We start from the raw sequence: 23,013 nt of genomic DNA on the forward strand, positions 1-23,013 counted from the left end.
TGAACCTGTGGAATTCTCTACCACAGAAGGCAGTAGAGGCCAATTCATTAAATATATTCAAGAAGGAGTTGGATATATTTCTTAAGGCTAAAGGGATCAAGGGATATGGGTAGAAAGCAGGGACAGGGTACTGAATTTGGATGATCAGCCATGATCACATTAAATGGCGGAACAGGCTCGAGGGGCCGAATGGCCTACTCCTGCTCCTATCTTCTATGCTTCTAAAGATCTGCCCTCTTTGTTACAGCCAACTCTTGAAGCGTAGAGAGGTGACGGTCCCGATACAGATCGAGCACTTATCGGCGGAGCTGGATGGGTGGAGAGCATGCACACAGTCAGCCAGCAAGTGAGTGTGCAGATACTTAACCGACCCAAACTCGCTGCACTGGCGGCCCCTTGTTTAACCGTACGGAGACTGGCGAAATTCCTTTCCCAGCTGCTCCCGCGTTGGGGTTTTACGCCGCGCTTACGGCGAGGTTACGACGGAGGAGCGGGAGCAGCTGTGAGGAATTTTGCGTATTTTATTTTTTAAAGGAAGGAAACTGATTTTCAGGACGTCACACCGGCTGTTTACGCCGTTGGCATCGGTGCAGCGGGGCGGGGGAAAGACAACTCGTGACAACATCTCCCTGCGCCACTAGAGGGAGCAGTGATACCTCATTTACCTTCTGCCACCAAGGTCAGGGCTGTTGCCACCAGCAGCACTTCAAGCTAAAGGCAGTGTTAAATTAGTGCTGTATTACAAGAACTGCCCATCAACCTCTCATACGCCCCTCTTTTTCTATAGTATTGAGCACTGCTACTCTGTTGGGGAGGATAAGATGATGGATAATTATGCTGATAGCGATACTTAATGCATCGGCTCGGTAGTATTCAATACGCAAGTGGACTGTCAGTAGGAAGAACATAGTAACAGGTGGAAGCCATTCAGCCCCTCAAGCCTGTTCCGCCATTCAGTTAGATTATGGCTTCTCTGTATCTTAACTCCATTTACCAGTCTTTGATCCATAATCCCTTAATACCCTTACCTAACAAAAATCTATCGATCTCAGTTTTGAAATTTTCAATTGATCGAGTGTGCATAAGTATTTCCACACTATTGGCCCACTTAGCAGGAGCTTCTGTAACCACACTCGTCAAGAACCACCCTGAATGCTGTCAGCCTGCATACAATGACTACATTTAGCCGGAGTCTTTTACTCCAGGGTCCTGATGATACAAATCTTTTGGATTATTTGTTGCATTGTCACTAATGCTGTGGATTGTGCCTGGCGTCATAAACAGCGCAGATTGCGTGGCCCCGGAAACCAAACAAAAGAGAAACAATTCTGTTCCGTTTAATATAAACTTGCTGTGAAACACAGTCCAGTCCACCAATCTGGTGAGCAATATAAGTTACATACACTACACTGCAGCAACTCGCCAAGGCTTTTTCGGCAGCAGCTCCCAAACCCGCAACCTCTTCCACCTAGAAGGACAAGGGCAGCAGGCGCATGGGGACACCACCACCTCCAAGTTCCCCTCCAAGTCACACACCATCCTGACTTGGAAATATATCGGCCGTTCCTTCATCGTCGCTGGGTCAAAATCCTGGAACTCCCTCCCTGACAGCACTGTGGGAGTACCTTCACCACACGGACTGCAGCGTTTCAAGAAGGCGGCTCAACATCACCTTCTCAAGGGCAATTAGGGATGGGCAATAAATACTGGCCTTGCCAGTGACGCCCACATCCCATGAATGAATTTTTTTTAAAACACATGTATAAGTGGCCGAGACAATAATGTCACAGTACCCACCTTAAATATTATGGGTCAGGAATCCCTCAACCTCGCTGGAAACGTGGTGAGGCGGGAGTTCCGGCTGCCAGTCCGGCGTAGCGCCAGGTACAGGGTCATTTGCGTAAAGGGCTCATGGTGCTGGCTCAAATTCCCGATAGGCATTCCCGTCACGCTGAGAGCACTAACTCATAGAATTAAAGCCTATTTCAGTAATGTAATGATATCAGCAAATAGTGATGGTATTTGCCTGTTTGATTATTTATGCCTTACCAGCATATTTGCCTGATTGATTATTTATGCCTGACCAGCAGAGGGCATGTGAGAGACAAGCAGTTTAGTTTTAGTTTAGTTTTAGATGGATCTCTAAGATGATGTCTCCTGTAATGCTGTTAACTGAGTTGAACATACTTTAGATAAAAAGTCATTCTCTTTCATGAATGTGTCGCCATTCAACCCACATACAAATCAATACATGGTGTCAGAAGTGATTGAAAGAGATGAAGAGGAAAAATCTGAAGTTAAATCAGCTCTCCACATATTAGCAAGCCAAAAGAGAACATCGTTACTTACCGTTGGAGAATAGCTAACGAAGTGAAAAATGGAAGGTATACACCCACCGGCGAAGCTTCAGTTGACAGGTAATGTGGCTGAAAATTGGAGGAGGTTCAAACAACGTTTGGAGTGGTATTTAGCGGCAATCGGAGCTGACGAGAAAAGTGATAAAATGAAAGCGTCAGTGTTCTTGCATGTCGTGGGTGATGAAGCACTGGAGGTGTATAATAACTTCACATTCGCTGCTGATGGAGACAAAATGAAGCTGGATAAAATAATGGAACAGTTTGAGGCCTACTGCATACCTAAACGTAACGTGACGTTTGAGAGGCATAGATTTTTCACATGTGTACAGAAAACGGGAGAGACTATTGATCAGTATGTGACTGAACTGAGAAACCGAAGCAAAACATGTGAATTTGGGGGACTGACAGACTCGCTGATAAAAGACAGACTGATGTGTGGTATTCCAGATAATGGTCTAAGGGAAAGACTGCTAAGAGAGCAAAATCTAGACCTGGGAAAAGCCATAGCACTGTGTAGGGCTACAGAGACTGTGAAGTCGCAGGCAAAGGAGCTGTTCAGTGACAGTAGCTGCAACGTGGATGCAGTGAGAATGAACGGACACAAACCGTTTAACAAAAAGAGCGCCAATGTGAAAAAAGAGGCGTGGCCAGCGAACAAAAATGAAAGGGGCAATCGAAAGTCATGTAGTCGATGCGGTACACAGCATCCACCAAAAAAGTGTCCAGCATATGGTAAAACATGCAATAGTTGCAACAAAAACAACCATTATGCCCGTTGCTGTAAGAACCAAGCGCAACAAAGCAAGGTCCATGCAGTAGATGAAAGCGAGATAGAGGAGTTCAATGTGGATGTTGTGTCTGAAAACAAAAAAGAAGAAAAAAGAGACTGGATGTTGACACTAAAGGTGAATGACATACACATTCCATTTAAATTGGATACTGGAGCACAAGTTAATGTGATGTCAGAGACTGATTTTAAGAAAATTAGACCCAGACCAAAGATACATGGAATAAAAGTGAAAGTGACAGGATACTCAGGTACTGATATACCAGTGAAAGGAAGATGCATTGTCAAAGTGACACACAAGGACAGAGAGCACACGCTAGCATTAATCGTGGTGCCAAAGGATGTGCAAGCCATACTAGGTTTAAAAGCCTGTGAGAGACTGAACCTGGTAAAGAGAGTCCTCGTTGTGGAAAGCGAAGGAGAGACAGTCTATGATGAACTCATGAAAGAGTACAACGACCTATTTCAGGGTCTAGGCTGCCTTCCAGGAGAACACACGATCAGAATAGATAAAAGTATGCCAATGGTCATACATCCATGCAGAAAAGTTCCGTTTGCTCTTCAAAAGCAACTGAAGGCAGAGTTGGACAGGATGGAAAGCCTGAACGTGATTCAGAAGATAGATGAGCCAACTGAGTGGGTGAGTTCCCTCGTCGTTGTGGACAAAAAGAATGGAAAGCTCAGAATTTGCCTGGATCCAAGAGATCTAAACAGAGCAATAAAGAGAGAGCACTTCAAGCTTCCTACACATGAGGAAATCATGTCACAGTTTGCAAATGCAAAGTATTTCAGCAAGTTAGATGCATCATCAGGATTTTGGTAGATGAAACTGGACGAAGCAAGTTCAAGACTGTGCACGTTCAACAGTCCATTTGGCAGATACAGATTCCTAAGGTTACCATTTGGCATTGCCTCAGCTCCTGAAGTGTATCACAAAACTATCCATATGATCTATGAGCACCTGGAGGGAGTTGATACATCAATGGATGACATCATAGTATGGGGAACCACGAGAACTGAGCATGACGAGAGACTGAAAAAAGTGCTGGAAGCAACAAGGAAAACAAACCTGAAGCTGAATAGAGAGAAATGCCAGCTCGGGGTGACAGAACTGACATTTGTGGGAGATATCCTTAGCAGTGAGGGCATCAGACCAGATCCCAGAAAGGTGTCCGCCATTGAGAATATGCCATAGCCACAATGCAAAAAGGACGTGCAGAGGTTTAATGGAATGATCAACTACATGGGTAAATTCATATCCAACCTCTCAGAAAAGATGGCGCCACTGAGAAGACTAACTGAAAAGAACATAGAATGGGAATGGAATCATGAGCATGAGAAGTCATGGAGCGATCTAAAGAAACTGCTCACAGAGGAACCAGTTCTGAGGTTTTATGACCCAGCAAGACCCATCAAGATATCATCAGATGCATCACAGAGTGGGCTCGGTGCCGTTCTTCTGCAAAAATATGACTACTGGCAACCTATTGCATATGCATCGTGCTCAATGACAGACGCGGAGACGCGATATGCTAAAATAGAAAAGGAGCTGCTCAGCATCACATACGCCTGTGAAAGATTTCACCAGTTTGTGGCAGGACAAGCAATCAGTGTAGAGACTGACCATAAGCCCTTGATTGCATTGTTCCAAAAGCCACTAAATAGCTGTCCGCTTAGAATACAAAGAATGATGATCAGGCTGCAACGCTATACACTGAATGTTGCGTACACACCGGGTAAGCTGATGTATACAGCAGACACGTTGTCCAGAGCTGTTGACCCAAGAGAGCCCGCAAACACCAAAATGGATGAATAAGTGAACGCCTACGTGGACATGATCACAAGTGCACTGCCCATAGCAGATGCAAAAATGGAGCTCATAAAGACTGAGACAAACAAAGATGAAACAATGAGACGACTGAGGAAAAGCATCTTGGATGGATGGCCCAACATGAAGCAAGACTGCTCACCTGACATGGCAGAGTACTGGAACTGCAGGGCGGAACTATCAGTGGTCGAAGACATTATCTACAAAGGAAGTAAAATAGTTATCCCAAAGAGTCTGAGAAAAGAGATGCTAAAAAGGATCCATGGAGGACATCTGGGAATCGAAAAGTGTAAGAAAAGAGCACGAGAGGTGATGTACTGGCCACGAATCAACCAAGATGTGACAAATGAGGTGTCAAACTGCACAATATGCCTGAAATATCGAGCAAGCAATCCGGTAGAACCACTAAAGCCACACCCAGCGCCAGACAGACCTTACCAGAAGGTAGGCGCTGACCTATTTGTATGTCAAGGGAAGGACTATCTTGTAGTCACAGACTATTACTCCCTGTATCCAGAGGTTTGTAGACTGTACACCACCACTGCAGATGCTGTGATAACATGTATGAAAGCCATATTCTCCAGACATGGCGTGGCAAGCGAGGTCTTCACAGACAACGGACCCCAGTTTTACAATGCAAGTTTCCGACACTTTGCCAAAGAGTGGGACTTTGTCCACACAACGTCAAGTCTTCACTTTCCACAGTCCAATGGACTAGTGGAAAAATCGGTCCAGACAGTGAAAAGACTGATGTACAAGGCAAGAGACAGTGGAACTGACTTCTACCAGAGCATGCTTGTATACCGCACAACGCTGCTCGAGTGTGGTATGTCACCAGCCCAACTCCTTATGGGACATCTGCTAAGGTCAAACCTACCCATCCCGGAGAACCTCCTGAAAACAAAAGAGGGGGAGAAAGTGAGGAAGTTCAAAGAACAACAGAAAGAAAAGCAAAAGTACTACTATGACAGAGGAACACAAAACCTACCTGAACTCCACACTGGTGACCAAGTAAGGTTCAAAGACAAAACAAACATATGGACTCAGAAGGGAACTGTCCTGAGTGAAGTTCAACCAAGATCATACACCATTCAGACAGATGAGGGTGCTGTTCTGAGAAGAAATCGTCAGGATCTTCTCATGGGACCAGCCACAGCAAGTCAAAAGACTGATACTGTTGAACAACTTGATCACACAGCAGGTCAAAAGACTGATACTGTTGAACAACCTGATCACACAGCTGAGAAATCATCGTCTGAGGCAACAACTCAGATTCAAGGACAATCAATCAGAAAATCCTCAAGACACGTGAAGCCTCCTGAGAGACTCATTGAGCAAATTTAAGGACTCTTGTTATAGAAGGAAGTAATGTTATCTTATTCTTTCTTCAAGTTCTAGTGTATTTACATATTTCATGTGAACACACAAAACAAGGTTAAAAAACCTTGATAATGATAATGATAATGTAAGTTCATTAAGTGTTACAGTTAAAATGCAGAGTAATACAAAGAAAACATGTTGTTAGATAAAAGTAAAATACTTTTGTTTTAAGAAAGGGAGATGTAATGATATCAGCAAATAGTGATGGTATTTGCCTGTTTGATTACTTATGTCTTACCAGCATATTTGCCTGATTGATTATTTATGCCTGACCAGCAGAGGGCATGTGAGAGACAAGCAGTTTAGTTTTAGTTTCGTTTTAGATGGATCTCTAAGATGGTGTCTCCTGTAATGCTGTTAACTGAGTTGAACATACTTTAGATAAAAAGTCATTCTCTTTCATGAATGTGTCGTCATTGAACCCACATACAAATCAATACAAGTAACTGAACCTTTCTTATGTAAATCTGTTTCTTTGACTTGATCAAGGTCTACCTTTTAATGATCTATGTTACCATAGCAGTGCGAATGATGAATTCATCACATGTATTCCGCATCAAAAGTGTTCTAAAGTTATTCATGCCTCACTCTACGGTGTTGGCTATAAAGTTCACAATCACGAGCTACATTGTTAATTTTAACACTGTGATTTCCAAATTATGCCAGGTCATTCGAGGACTTACCGTATACCCCTCCTTCCGAGCCTCAAAGAGAAGTCTACAGCGTTTTGCTAAATAGGATTAAAGAGGAACCCGTCAAAGGACTGATCGGCCCCGATTATGTCACAGGTTCTAATCTTCCCAGTCACTCTGATGTCCATATCTCCTGCCTCACAGGTTTACGGATACAGGTATGAAAGCATGTTTATTTTTATTTTCATATATTAAGTAGTCGAAGTTAGCCTTTTCAAGTTAGCCATCCTTTATTCTTTGAATATCTCTTAATCTCTCCTGCTTTCTATCCTATCTCTGACCTTCCCTTTTGTTCTTTCATCCCCTCCCCCTTTTCCCAGCCCCGAAACCTGCTTTAAAATCTATCCCCTTTCCTGTTTTTTTCCAGTTCTGACGTAAGGTCTTCGACCTGAAACGTTAACTCTGTTTCTCTCTCCACGGATGCTGCCTGACCTGCTGAGTTTTTCCAGCGTTTTCTGTTTTTAGCCTTTTAAAAGTTAGCCTTCGTTGTAATGGCAATTTTATACTTATATTCAAGTGTATGAAGAAAGAAAGTCTTGCATTTATATAGCGCCTTTTACGACCACTGGACGTCCCAAAGTGCTTTACAGCCAATGAAGTACCTTTTGAAAAGGAGTCACTGTTGTGATGTAGGAAGTGCAGGTGCCAAATTGCACACAGCAAGCTCCCACAAACATCAATGTGATAATGACCAGATAATCTATTTTTGGCGATGTTGATTGAGGGATAAATATTGGCCCAGGACACCTCCACTGCTTTCCTTCAAAATAGTGCCATGGAATCTTTTACATCCACCTGAGAACACAGACGGGGCCGCAGTTTAATGTCTCATCCGAAAGACAGCACCTCCGACAGTGCAGCACTCCCTCAGCACTGTACTGGAGTGTCAGCCTAGATTTTTGTGTTCAAGTCTCTAGAGTGGGACCTGAACCCACAACCTTCTGACTCCAAGGTGAGGGTGTTACTAACTGAGCCACAGCTAACACACATGAAATTGTATATCAACAAAGTAGACCTGCTAGAATTTAATAGAATTACATTAAATGTACAGCACAGAAACAGGCCATTCGACCCAACTGGTCTATGCCGGTGTTGGTCTTGCACTGTAACGTGCTGTGCCTTTCAAAGGCCTCATGCATGACATCTGAAAGTGTCACACCTTACGGTGCCAAATCAGTAGGGCAAAAATTTGTGATTGGCTGAAGTGAGGACTTACCTGTTAAATTACCAATCCAAGATCCAGCTGACTAAATATGAACAAATCAAAAGTAGCTTGATTGGGTCAGTGAGGAACGAGCAAGCAGCAGAGGCTGAGTAATCAAACTGATCATTTTTTTTTACAGCTCCCAATCTTAAAACTGTAGCAGAAACTGGTGAATCAAATTGTTCCAATAATTTAGTGAAATTAGTTTGAGACACAATCTGGAATTTTTCACCAACCTGAACATTTATGTGAAACTATTCCTACTTGCTGAACTTCCTGTAAATTGTTGCCTATCACTGTAAAATGTTTCCTCAGAGAAGCATACAGCGTCTTTCGGATGAGATGTTAAACTGAGGCCCTGTCTGCCCTCTCAGGTGGACGTAAAAGATCCCACGGCACTATTTCGAAGAAGAGCAGGGGAGTTCAGCCCAGCAATTACCGAGAACTCTAGAGGGGTGAAATTCAGTAGGTTAGCGCCCCCAGTTAGCACCGCGGCGGGGCGAATCACGCCACACGGCAAATTTGCCGGCCCCGTAGCGCCGGCGATAACAGTTGGCACCTCGGTCCCTTTCACCATTGTAAGGGGTGGTGTGTGTGGTCAGCTTTGTCTCTGACTCCCTGAATGGTTCGAGTCGCTCCCACTCCCTTGGTTCTAGACCGGGACTTATTTGGGGGCTGTAATGAAATTGCAGCAAACAACGGAATTTGATACAAGAACTTTGGATTTTATTTGAGACAAGAAAATATACACAACACAATAATCTTATCACCCTGAAAGGGGGGACACTTCGGAATATGCGAGGGAGAATGACAATAGACAAAATACCTTACCCCTCCCAATCCCACTATACTAACTAGGTTGAATTCCGGAGGACCAGGAAATGCTCACCAAACGCAGGAATAGTTTGTAGAGTGGGAAAAACTTGCAGATCTTCGGTTTCTTCCAGGTTCGTTTCTTGTTGGTCGCGGTGGCCCAGTATTACCTAGTTGTTGGTAATATTGTTGGTTGTTTGTTTCGTGGGGCCCTTGGTTGCCGCGATTCCTTTCCGTTCTCCTTCTGTTGTCCTTCCGTCGATTGATTGTCCCGAGGCTGATGTCTTTCGAATGAGCTGTGCCTCTGTCTGTATGAACTGTACCTTCAAGTTCACACACCATCCAAATAACCTTCACTGACTGTCTGTATGACTCTCTGACTGAACTGTACTGATCGAACCCATCGAACTCATCAAACTGATTTCTTGTGGCGACAGGTCTTTAGTTTATACTAAGCCTGCTAATCTTGTTAGATTTTGGGCGGGCTCGTTAACATTGATTGGTCCCATTTATTTTTAATTGGCCGTTAACTGGTTTCGGGATTGCTTCGAAATCAGTTTGAATGTGCAAAGTGTTTTTGGAAATCTTTCTGAGTGGTTTTAAACTGTTGTTTGATTGTTTTCTCCTGCTGGGGCCAGGGTCCCTTTTGTTGACTAGTGGCATGTATTGTATTATTCATGTTCTTGGTGGCCCTGTAGGTTTCAGCGGGAACAGTCTTTTCCATGGGCTTATTGTCTTTATGTAGAATGACTGGGATGGCCCAGAACATTCTCAGACAATCTGGCCTTTCCAATACCCAAACTGTCTGTCCCACTGTCCCACCCGTTCCTTTTGTTGCAGTTTCTTTCCACAGGCCTGAACATGCCGTTTAAACGAGCCAAATCTTCCTGGGGTTTTGATTTTAGGTCCCCTTTGGCTCAATATTACCTTCAAACAGTCCAATATCTCTTCCTTTCTTGGTTTGGGGGAGTCCGTAGAATTTTGCGAGCCTTACACCATGCAGATCGTGACGTTAGTGAGTGTGCAACGCTCGCTGGATGCCCAATTTGCAAACTTCACTTGCGCCCCCCGCCTTACCGCCTCGCGCCGACAGCGCCAGTGAGCGGAGACGTGAAGCAGCCAACTGGCGGTGTGCTACTTAAAGGGATGCACCGCCAGCTGCCAAAGAACTTCCATTCCAAAGGTCAGAGATGAGAGGCAGAAAGCCAAATAAAGGCTGCTTAGTCCCCGGAGTGTTGCGGGTTGTCAGAGGACTTTGCATTTCATCCCACAGCATATCGCCATTCTGCACTCCCCGAATCATTAGGGGATGGTGTGCAGACTCCACTGACCCTCCCCTTTAATGGCTGGGAGACGCCTGCGCCAATGCTCACTCCCGACTACACAACACCTGATATTCGTTATCGCTTGGAGCCTAGCGCCACTCACCTACGCCATCAGCACCTGATTTATTCTTTGAGCACTGAGACTGAATTTAGCGGGCAGCGAGATTGATTATAGCCTGGCACTAAACTTCCAACTTCTCAAACGTTCGGGCACTACTCAATTTCTCCCCCGAGATATCTAGAAAAAGGCTAGAGCTCCAAATAGAGGCTGAGGCTCTTGAAAAAATACTTGGGTAGATAGAAACTATTTGTGCTGGTTGTGGAGTCTAGGGGCTAGAAATTTGTTATAGCCAAGGAATGGGCGGTCTCAGTAGAAAAGTTGGAGAATTAGTGCCAGGTGCAAATGCTTTAATCTGCACGAAAAATTCATCCTCACTGCTCAATAAAATGATTGGAATCCTAAATCAAGTCTTAAAACCCAAGCTCATTGGCGTTACACTTAAAGGGTAGACCAATATCGGGTGCAGTGTAATCACAATGCATCATTGCCAAAGGCTTTTTTCACTACTTAAAGGGGAGGATCATTGATGCTGCAGCACTTCATTCTCCGCATTGCAGGCTGTGCAGCTGCCTCAGCAAGCAGTAGCAGAACAAGGAGAAGGTACCAGAAGACTGAACAAGGTGTGCCCATGGCAGGTCCACGCCCCAGGGAGAGACCCCACAGAATCTCCGATGAAGCATTGGAGGCATTGGTATTTGCTGTGGAGAGACGGAAGGCGGTGCTTTACCCGGCAAGTGGCAGGAGGCCCTCGCTGCCAGTCTTCCACACCATGTGGAGGGAGGTAGCGCAGCAGGTCTCGGGCAGCACTGTGGTCCCCAGGACCCACACACAGTGCAGGAAGAAATTTAACAACCTCACTCGGGAGATCAGGGTGAGTGAACGCTTCAACAAATGCTGCATACCACCATCTGAACCAGTCTTCGCACACTGTCCAAAGCACCACACGCCCAGCACTCACCCACCAACAATCTCTACCTACCAACACTCACACCCGCATCTCACATCTTGCACACAATGACAGCTATTCAACTATGGCAGGCACATCACCTAAACACATTGCTCCACACTCACTCACACACTTTCCTTTATCTTACAGGCCAAGGTGGCTCAGAACAGGAGCGCACAGGTGGGTGACAAGCCAACACCCTACCACTGTCTGCGCTGGAGAATCGAGTGCTGCAGATTATTGGGTGCCAGGTGGTGGGCGCCGTGGCCACCGGCAACGTTGACCCTCCTTGGCGACAACAACAGTATGTTCATCCCTACTCCTTCTCACATCCCATTTCCCCCTCACCCCACAAGCATTTCGCACTTTCCAGCTAATCATGCTGTACACATGCACTTCCCCCTTCCTGCCCCCCTCCCCTCATCTTAACCCGACTCTTGTGCATTTATGCTTTCAGATAATCAGCAAGCACCTGAGCAGCCTGTCCCTGTCTCACCCACAGGCACCAGCTCAGATACTGGCACTAGCATTCTTTAGAAGCTAGTATAGTAGTGGGATCTGCACAGGGTGAGGCACCGGGGACGAGTGGGCTGCAGCAAGGCCAGGGGGAAAGGGTAGCTCGGGGGCCAGCTCCCCAGAGGGCGAGTTCGCACACAAATTCTGCTACACAGGACTCAGATGAAGACCTCGATGGTGAGGCATTTAAAAGGGTGATGGGCATGCACATGGAGATGATAGGTGCAATGACAAGGGTGCCCGAGAGCCTCTCGGCAGTGGTAAGGAGCGTGGAGCAGTCCGCCTCCAACGTTGCATAAGGCTCTGCGCACACCATGGAGCCCATCCTTGGCAGTCTGCAAGGATGGTGGACTCCCAGAGACCGTGGTGACCCAGACCTGATGCCGCCTGTGTTGGGCGATCTGGCAACTTCCATTGCAGCACAGGAGGAAGCGACGCAATGTCTTAGTGCGGTAATGGAGTCTATGCTTGGTGGCATCGATTCTCAGACTGCTCTCATGTAGACTCAGCTTGATGCCACGCAAGCTCTGACTGCTGCCATCATAGCTGGGTCTACAACCGTCGACCGGGGCTTTCACAGTGTCTGTGCAGCATCAGATTGCTAGGGATGCTGAGGTGCTGCCCCAGGGGAGTGGCAGTGAGTCAGTGGAGCAGGAACCTGCTGTCTTCTCTCAGGATGACAGCATTCCTGCTCCCACCACTGCCATGCCACCATTGCCCTTGTCGCTGCCTGTCATCCAGCCAGTCCAGACTGCTGCCGCCCATGCTGAAGTGGTGCAGTTTACAGCCGGGCCTTCCAGGTCCAGAACTGGTCGAGGACGTCCTGCAAGGTCATCTGAAGTCTCCCGCACTAACACTCAGCAACCTATCACCAGTCGTGCTGCAGCCACTGGGCCAACACTTTGTAGCAGCACTAGAGTAGGAAAAGGCACAGTAATGACAGGCACTAATGGATTGCACAAGGGTGAAAAATAAATAATTTTGGTGTAAATATGTATCCACTACTTTTTGATAAATGCATTACTTCACTTACCATTCTTTTGTGGTGTCTGTCATTTCAGCTTTGTGCTGTGATACGGCCTGTGAGAGGGATGGAATGATGGGGATGTGGTGAGCAAATGGAATCTGGGGGTTAAGTCATCCTGGTGTGAGGCTGGAGGTCTGTTTGGAGGAGGTGGCAGAGTTCTGTGACCACCTCCTTAGTGAAGCGGAGCCATCTAATACACTGCTCCTCGCTTAATTAAAGGTAGGAGAAGTGCTCTCGGAATACCCTCGGAGGGTAAGGCATCCTGGTGAGAGCCCTGATGTCCCTCCACATCTCTCTGCGCACATGCTCTCGTTTTTCTCGCTGCCTACGTTCCCTCCGCCATAGATCCTGGAGGGTGAGGTGGCATGCCAGTACAGCCCCCATTAATGTTACCAAGTGTAGCAGTTTGAATCTTTGAAGAATAAATGTAACTACTTTTTAGTTGCCAAAAGACTCCTGATACAAAAGAACCTTGAAATTACTGAATGAAACTGTTGCAGTAGCTGAAACTAACAAAAAACACTGAAATTGCATTAACCTGACAGCTGCAAGTGATTACTGATGATCCCTTTAAATAACATCCCTGGAGCCAGCTTCCTGGTGCTGCACACCAGCTCTCCCTGTCAGTGTTTACTCCAAGCGGTGAGGTAAGTGGCGGGAATCAATTTTGGAAATCGGGCTGTCAGTGAGTGTTGCACACTCACTGACGTCACGATCTACCTGGCGTTGACATTCCCGGCAATACCTCTTACCGGCAGCGCTACGGGAGGGCCGGATTTGGCGTGCGGCGCTGGATTCACCTCACCCTGGCAATACTGACCTAGGGCCCATTTAACGCCATCTACTGGCTAATGGGCAGCCCTAAGGGGACGAATTTTTCCCCCCAGGACTTGAGAGCATAGTCTAAAGATTAGAACCAGGCCTTTCAGGAGTGAAGTTAGGAAATACTTCTACACACAAAGGGTGGTAGAAGTTTAGAAAACTCTTCTGCAAGTGGCAATTGATGCTAGATCAATTAATTTTAAATCTGAAATTGATAAATTTTTATTAACTAAAGGTATTAAAGTATATGGGGCAAAAGCAGGTACATGGAGTTGGGTCACAGATCAGCCATGAATGGCTGAACAGGTTCGAGGGGTAAATGGCCTACTCCTGTTCCTATGTAGCGCCTTTCACGACCTCAGGGTGTCCCAAAGCAGTTTACAGCCAATGAAGTACTTTTTGAAGTGCAGTCAAAGCTGTAATGTAGGAAATGCGGAAGCCAATTTGCACACAGCAAGGTCCCACAAACAGCAATGTAATAATGACCAGATAATCTGTTTTTAATGTTGATTGAGGGATAAATATTGCCCAGGGCACCGGGGAGAACTCCCCTGCTCTTCTTCCAATAGTGCCACGGGATCTTTTACGTCCACCTGAGAGGGCAGAAGAGGCCTTGGTTTAACATCTCATCCAAAAAACGGCACCTCCGACAATGCGGCACTCCCTCAGTATTAGCCTAGATTATGTTGCACAAGTCTCTGGAGTGGGATTTGAACCCAGGACCGCCTGCCTCAGAGACGAGAGGCACTACCACTGAATCACAGCTGACATGACTTGCCAATGGCTGTTGTACCTAACTTAACTGTTTCCCGCCTGCTCTGAGTGCTTCCCGGCACACCTGTATGCTGCCCCCTGTCCTGGATTGCTTTGCAGCCTGCCAGCTCAGCCAGCCATCTGCCTTGATTGCTTCCCGTACCTTCTGCCCAGCCCAAGTTGTTGCCGGCTCATTTGACTCACTCGCCCACTCTCCTGCTCCGAATGTTTCCCAATTCCCTCACTCAGTTGGTTGCTTCCTGCCCAACTGAGACGTGAAAGAGGAGAATGAGGGCGAGCAGGAGGAAAATGAGCGAAAGAGAAGGTCAACAGGGAGCGAGAAGTCTCACTGAGAAAGAGAGAGAGACAGAAGGACAAGAGAGAGAAAGGTAGACCAAGAACTGAGAAAGATCATGACGATGTTGAACAGCCTAATAGAAAGCCGGAGAAATTATTAATATTGTTATTTATCATTATCATTATTGTTATCTTATCAGTATTATTACTATTATTAGATAGATATATGTGCATGCCTCATGAAATTTATACTAAATCATCATTTAGCATTATAGAAAATAGTGTTTCCACACGCATCCCACAAAATAGGTCCATTTTATTTCGTTTTATTGAACTATATAAATGCGTTCTTTCCACATAAGCTGCTGGAATATCCAGGGCCTCCGCTCCTCAACTTTTGGGATGAAGAGTACAGACCCTGAATTCCTAAGAGCTATAAAAGACATTGATATAATTGTGTTAACAGAAACATGGTGCCAAAAGGACATGCCGACCCACTGTCCTCCAATGTACCATGAAATCATTGTGCCCTCAGTAAAGAACACTAAGACACGCAAGGGCAGAACCTCCGGGGGAATCCTGGTGTGGTATAAAGGAGAACTGAACAAACACATCTCACCGATAAAACAGGGAAAATCACACGTATGGCTAAAATTAGATAAAAATATAGGAATAGCAAAAAACGATGTTTACTTATGTGCGATCTACATACCTCCAATAGAATCGCCATATTTTGAAGAGGAGATATTTGACACTCTCCACATGGAAATCAGCCATTTCCAGGCCCAAGGAAAGGTGCTACTATGTGGGGACCTAAATGCAAGGACAGGATGTGAACCTGACTTCATAGACCCACAGGGCAACAACCATGTGTTTGGCCAGACCCCTCTATATGTTACACCAGCCATCGCAAACCGAAACAACCTCGATTGTGAAATAAATAAAAGCGGTAGGGAGGTAGTGCAACTCTGCCGAGCCTTAGGCCTCTCCATAGTTAACGGTAGGTTCAGAGGGGACTCCTTAGGCAGACTCACATATTCCTCAACTCTTGGGTCTAGTGTGGTGGATTATACAATCACTGACCTGGACCCCTGCGATATCAACGCATTCACTGTCAGGCAGCAATCCCCCCTCTCAGACCATAACCAAATAAATGTGTACCTTAAACTTTCTGCCCAAACTACAGACACAAAAAAGGAACCCATTAAGCTACATAAAATAAACCAGACATACAGATGGGCCCCAGACAGTGGAGATAAATTCATCACAGCACTAAATTCACCTGATCTCACAAGTAAAATTTCAAAATTTAAAGAAAATCTATATGAGATCACCAGAGATGGTGTAAACATGGCCATAGAGGATATAAATATGATCTTCCATGAGGCAGCTGTAAAAGCCGACCTCATGAAACAGAAGAGGAAGAGTCACAAAAGACAAAATAAAAATAAGAAATGGTTTGACCACGAATGCAAAAATGCCAGAAAAGACCTGAGAAAAATATCAAACCAAAAGCATCGGCAACCAAACAATCCGGACCTACATACTAGATACAATGAAACCCTCAAAAGATATAAACACACCATTAGGAACAAAACACAAAACTATACCCACAAAATACTCGAAGAAATTGAAAACTCCACCAATCCAAAACAATTCTGGGAAATGTGGAATAACCTGAGTACAACACAATTGCAAGCATTACCAATCCAAGATGGCGACATCTGGAGAACACATTTTGAAAACCTCTACAAAGACATCCCAATAAACGAAACAAACCCAAGTCAACATCAGGTCACAGAAAAACTCCACACATTAGAAGCAACAATTAAAGACAACCAAAACCCTCTAGACTCCCCAATCACATGGAAAGAACTGGCCACAAAAACAAAATCTCTCCACCTAAAGAAAGCCTGTGGCCCAGACAACATCAAAAATGAAATGCTCAAGTTCAGCAATATGGAGATGCAGGGTGCGGTACTCAAATTATTCAACATCATATTACGTTCAGGCTGTTTTCCCGATATCTGGTGCCAAGGACTAATCTCCCCCATATATAAAAGCGGAAACAAATCAGACCCAAATAACTACCGCGGCATCTGTGTCAACAGTTGTCTAGGGAAGTTATTCTGCAGTATTCTAAACAGTAGATTACTTGATTTTCTTAACAAACATAATATCCTCAGAAAAAACCAAATAGGCTTTCTTCCAAAACACCGCACCGCCGACCATATCTATACCCTTCACACCCTCATTGAAAAACATATACACCAAACAAAAAATGGGAAAATATTCGCCTGTTTCATCGACTTCAAGAAAGCCTTTGACTCTATATGGCACGAAGGGCTCTATTATAAACTTCTTCAGTGTGGAATAGGGGGCAAAGTCTATGACCTTATTAAATCAATGTATCTGAAAAACAAATGCGGGGTCAAAATTGGAGACAAACGCACCGATTTCTTCACCCAGAGAAGAGGCGTCCGACAGGGCTGCAATTTGAGCCCGACCCTGTTCAACATATACATAAATGAATTAGCAGACATGCTGGAGCAAAGCGAGTCACCAGGTCTCCGTCTCCTTGATGGAGAAGTGAAATCCCTGTTCTATGCGGACGACCTGGTTCTGCTGTCTCCCACAGAACAGGGATTACAGCAACAACTAGACCTACTCGACAAATACTGCCAAAATTGGGCTCTAACAGTAAATCTAAAGAAAACCAACATCATGATTTTTCAAAAAAGGCCCAGATGTCAGGAAAACAAATACCAATTTACCCTCAGTGATACCGCTATAGGACACACTATGAGCTACACCTACCTTGGTCTAACTATTACAGCATCAGGGAGCTTCAGCATAGCAGTGAATGCACTAAAAGAAAAAGCCCGAAGAGCCCTATATGCAATAAAAAAAAAATTCTACAACATCCAAATCCCAATCAAAATCTGGCTCAAAATATTTGACAGCATAATCCTGCCCATTGCACTGTACGGTAGTGAAGTATGGGGCCCGCTAAATCACCAAAGCTACACTAAATGGGAAAAACACACAATAGAAGCCCTACATGCAGAATTCTGCCGAAGCATCCTTCGCACCCAAAGAAAAACGCCAACAAATGCATGCAGAGCCGAACTAGGCAGATACCCACTGATAATAAACATCCAAAAACGAGCACTAAACTTCCTAAATCACCTCAAATCTAGCTCCCCAGACACCCTTCATTTCAAAGCCTTTCAGACCCAAGAGCTAAACCCAGAAAAGAGTCCCCTGAGTCAGCTGCTACTGAAACTAAGTACTCAGCCGGACCCTGACCAGCCCCAGACCAACACAGCCGTCCAAACACCAATCCGAGTGAACCAAATCATTAAACAATGCAAAGAAACCTACCTGGAACATTGGAACAAAATAACCGAAAGCCAAAGCAGATTAGAATGTTACCGGGCCCTAAAAAGAGATTATAAACTGGCAGACTACCTCACGACCATCAGAGACACAAAACAGAGACAGACCCTCACCAGGTACAGACTAAGCGACCACCAACTGGAAATTGAAAAAGGCAGATACAAGAAATCCTGGCAGCCTAGAGAGAATAGAATATGCGATCAATGTCTGGCCGGCGAGGTTGAAACAGAAATGCATTTCCTCCTAAAATGCGAAAAATTCAACACATCAAGAAACATATTATTCAACAAGCTAAGCCAAACAACCCCAGATTTCAAGGAATTGGATGACCTGTCAAAATTGAGATTAGTCCTGGGAGAAGGAGACAGACCATACCTTGGGGCCAAATATGTAACAACATGTCACAACCTGAGGACTGTTTAAAAGTAAGACTGTTTAAAATTAATATTGTTTAAAAGTAATATTGTATGTACCCAACAAATGTCAAATCGATTGACACCTACAGAATGTTGGAAAACTGTACCTTTTTGCTATGTAAGCTTTGGCAATATGGTTCTCTGTAAACTTTCATGCCAATAAAGCATTTGAATTGGAATTGAATTGGAATTGGAATTGGTAAAGGAGGAGAGAGACAGAATTGGCACTGAAAGAAAGAGCTTGCATTGATATCGTGACTTTTAAGACTTCAGAATGTTCCAGAGTGCTTCACAGCTTATGAAGTACTCTTTGGAGTGTAGTGACTGTTGTAATGCAGGGAAACACCTCAGCCAATTTGTGCACAGCAAGATCCCACAAACAGCAATGAGATAAATGACCAAATAATCTGCTTTAGTATTGTTGGTTGAGGGATAAATGTTAGCCAGGAGAAAGAGAGAGAGAGAGAGGAGCAAAAACTGAAGCGAAGGAGAAGAGAGACAGTGGATGACAAGGAGTTGAAGAGAAACGGAAGTGAAGAAAGAAGATTCCACACCCCTTGCATTCCTCATTGTGATAAGGGACAAATATTTCTCAGCCTGACATATCGGCTGTACCTGTTTTCGGGCTTAGGCAGAGGGAGAAAAAAGGGCCAAGACTTCATATGCAGGGTCTCTGCCCCATTTGTGCTTGACATGTATTTCTCCTGGAATCCTTGGCATATCCAAGACCCAAATCTCTGCCCCCCCCCCAGCTTTGAGCACGTTTTGAGCAGGCACCAAGTGATTCCATCTGGCACTCACCCAAATTATTGGATAAATATGTTCAACCACCGTCGGATCAGGAGACACGGGGGTTGGGAGGGGGCAGAGAAGAAAGGAAAATCTGCCCCCATGTATCATGGTCAAGCGCCAAAATAATCTCTTTAAAAGTTTAAAACCGTTGAAGCAAAAAAAATCTTGTGTGGTTTTGAAGATCGGCTCATCACATACAGGATTGGATTGGAAAATCTTCAGTTTCTGTACAACGCTGTTATGACACGTATGGGATCAAATCATACCGTCCAACACTAAAATTAACAGATTAGCGCCTTCATTAAAGTGGCAGAGAGAGGAATTTCATACCAATGCATTACGTGTTGTGTAGGAATATTGTTGAGCACAATTAGATTCATAAATAACTGCAGGTATATAGACATAATAATCACTTTTATATGGTTCAGCTTCTTATGTTTTATACGCAGTTTAAATAACAGAGTTGGGTTGCGGTCAAAACACTGGGAGTATCCTGAGTAAACTACCCCATGGACTGCCTTTTAGAGTAAAGTGTCAGTCAGATGTAAGTACAGTCATACAAAAGCAAAATACTGCGGATGCTGGAGATCTGATAAAAACAGAAAAATGCTGGAAATCTTTCTTCTTAGGCAGTCCCTCGGAACCGAGGATGACTTGCTTCCACATTAAAAATGAGTTCTCAGGTGACTGATGAGTCCAATGCGGGACCTACAGTCTCTGTCACAGGTGGGGCAGACGGCGGTTGAAGGGGCGGGTGGGTGGGGTGCTTGGGTTGACGTGCGCTCCTTGCGCTGTTTGCGCTTGGCTTCCGCTTGCACCCGGCAAAAAGGCTCAAGGTGTTCGGCGCCTTCCCGGATGCTTCTCCTCCACTTTGTGTGGTCTTGGGCCAGGGATTCCCAGGTGTCGGTGGGGATGTTACACTTTTTCAAGGAGGCTTTGAGGGTGTCCTTGAAGCGTTTCCTCTGCCCACCTGGGGCTCTCTTGCCGTGCCAGAGCTCCGAGTAGAGCGCTTGTTTTGGGAGTCTCGTATCGGGCATGCGGACAATGTGACCCGTCCATCGGAGCTGATTGAGCGCGGTCAGAGCTTCGATGCTGGGGATGTTGCCCTGAGCAAGAACACTGACGTTGGTGTGCCGAGAGAAAGAGAGTTAACGTTTCGGGTCTGTGACCTCTCATCCGAACCCGAAGGGTCATCGACCTGAAACGTTAACTCCGTTTCTCTCTCTACAGATATTGCCTGACCTGCTGTTTTTATTATAAGTATGGTCATGATGTACACGCTACGAATCTTTTAATCATTGTTATTTTAATTTTTCTTTTTTAGGGCCCAGTGTATTTCCTTGAGGATGGAAAGTCAGCGATCTCCCTTAACGATGCATTAATGTGGGCAAAGGTCAACCCCTTCTCACCTTTAGGAACAGGAATACGCCTGAATCCATTCTGACAGGAATATTATTGTAAAGAGATGACATTTTTTTTTGTACTTTTATATCATTGACTATTAAGGTTGGTGGTGTACTGGCCTTGGTGGATGATTGACTGGGGAATGGCATCGCACTGTAACACTGTACATCTTACAATGCATTCGTTGCAATAGCAGTGTGTCTGACAAGGAACTGCCCGTCCCTTGACCAGTTTTCCAAAGTTCAGCGCTAGATATTGATGTATAGATCTGCTGACAACATAAATTCTGTCTGGTGCCAGGAAAGGATTTTTTCTTTTAGATACCTAAATGGAGAGGAGTTGTGGTTACCGTAGTAAATAGAAACTTAACACGCCTCCTAGCGCAGCAAACGAAATCCCCAGATTTAGCACGTTGTAAGTTTTACCACCTCACGCAGTGTCGACGCCGCAAATATTTCTTCACCTCGAGTCAGTACAAAGAAGGTTCACTCGGTTAATCCCGGGGATGAGGGGATGGACATATGAGGAGAGGTTGAGTAGATTGGGACTCTACTCATTGGAGTTCAGAAGAATGAGAGGCGATCTTATTGAAACATATAAGATTGTGAAGGGGTTGGATCGGGTGGATGCGGGGAGGATGTTCCCGATGATGGGTGAAACTAGAACTAGGGGGCATAGTCTTAGAATAAGGGGCTGCTCTTTCAAAACTGAGATGAGGAGGAACTACTTCACTCAGAGGGTGGTAGGTCCATGGAATATGCTGCCCCAAAAAGCTGTAGAAGCTACATCATTACATAAATTTAAAACAGAAATAGACAGTTTCCTAGAAGTAAAGGGAATAAAGGGTTATGGGGAGCGGGCAGGAATTTGGACGAGTCTAGGTTCGGATCGGTCATGGCCCTGTGGGTAGCGGAGCGGGCCCAGGGGCCATGTAGCCTGATCCTGCTCCTATTTCGTGTGTCTAATTCTGTTAGATTCAGGAGATGGTTCTGTGATAGTAGATTGGCGGTTAGGATCAGATCAGCCATGATCTTATTGAATGACGGAGCAGGCTCGAGGGGCCGATTGGCCTACTCCTGCTCCTATTTCTTATGTTCTTATGTTCTTATGAAAACATTTGCAAATAATTTATTCATCCAATAGTCAGCTTGAATAAAAGATGCATGATGGTGACTGCCACAAATCTCACAAATTAAACTCAGAAAAGCACTAAGACTTCATCCTTGCAGATATGACATTTGCTAGTTTAATCAGCCATTAGCAGTCAATATATGGATGCTATCCACAGCTATTAGTCGGCCTGTTGATGATAGAAGTTAAGACGGTAGAACAATCGTATTATTTAGATTTTATAAAGTCAGTTTAGAAATCGTGTGCTACTTAGCACTATGCACATACTTCAAAATTTAAAAAACAGATTTATTAATATAATGGACTTTTTAAAACTATGCGCACTGTAACTGCTGTTAGGTCAGCATAATTACTGAATTATGGCGAATTGATTTGCGTAAACTGCAGAGAGTGTAACGCGTTTTCATTTAAAGCCACCAGATCACCTATACTCATTGGAATTTAGAAGAATGAGAGGTGATCTTATTGAAACATATAAGATACTGAGGGGGCTCGACAGGGTAGATGCAGAGAGGATGTTTCCCCTCGTGGGGAAATTTAGAACTCGGGGGCATAGTTTCAGAATAAAGGGTTGCCCTTTTAGAACTGAGATGAGGAAGAATTTCTTCTCTCAGAGGGTCGTAAATCTGTGGAATTCTCTGCCCCAGAGAGCTGTGGAGGCTGGGTCATTAAATACATTTAAGGATGAGATAGACAGATTTTTGCAAGATAAGGGAGTGAAGGGTTATGGGGAGCGGGCAGGGAAGTGGCTTTGAGCCCAAGATTAGCCATCATCTTATTGAATGGCGGAGCAGGCTCGAGGGGCCAAGTGGCCTATTCCTGCTCCTATTTCTTATGTTCTTATCAGCCCATTGCCAAATACCTCTTTAATCTTTTAAGTTTACATCCATAGATTTTTTAAAGAAATAACTGCAAAGCGCAGTTCAAACAGGAGAAGTAGCTGTACTGCTGCCCCTTGGTTAAGGACAGCGATTTTGGAGTTGTGTCAGTGATTCTCTTTATGAAGACCTGAATCGACTGTGTCTCCTGGTATGATTTTGTCTATCTTTTAAGAGTTAGCTGA

The 23,013-nt window shown here is 44.9% G+C and overlaps 1 protein-coding gene across 3 annotated transcripts in view; it reads left to right on the top strand.

Annotated features, from left to right (window-relative positions):
* The window catches only part of wdr17 (WD repeat domain 17), a 242,168-nt gene extending 220,800 nt beyond the window's left edge, over positions 1-21,368 (top strand). For all 3 annotated transcript variants that reach the window (XM_085977976.1, XM_085977929.1, XM_085977981.1), the window contains 3 exons: positions 248-346; positions 7,019-7,202; positions 20,740-21,368. In XM_085977976.1, coding sequence (XP_085834102.1) covers positions 248-346; positions 7,019-7,202; positions 20,740-20,859 — 403 coding nt within the window. In that variant the 3' untranslated portion in view covers positions 20,860-21,368. The remainder of the gene's footprint in view (positions 1-247; positions 347-7,018; positions 7,203-20,739) is intronic.
* The last annotated feature ends 1,645 nt before the right edge of the window (positions 21,369-23,013 follow it).

This window comes from Somniosus microcephalus, chromosome 1 (assembly GCF_052327205.1).
Source record: "Somniosus microcephalus isolate GS21.2 chromosome 1, FLI_Smic_1.0, whole genome shotgun sequence".
In the NCBI taxonomy this organism is placed as follows: Eukaryota; Metazoa; Chordata; class Chondrichthyes; order Squaliformes; family Somniosidae; genus Somniosus; species Somniosus microcephalus.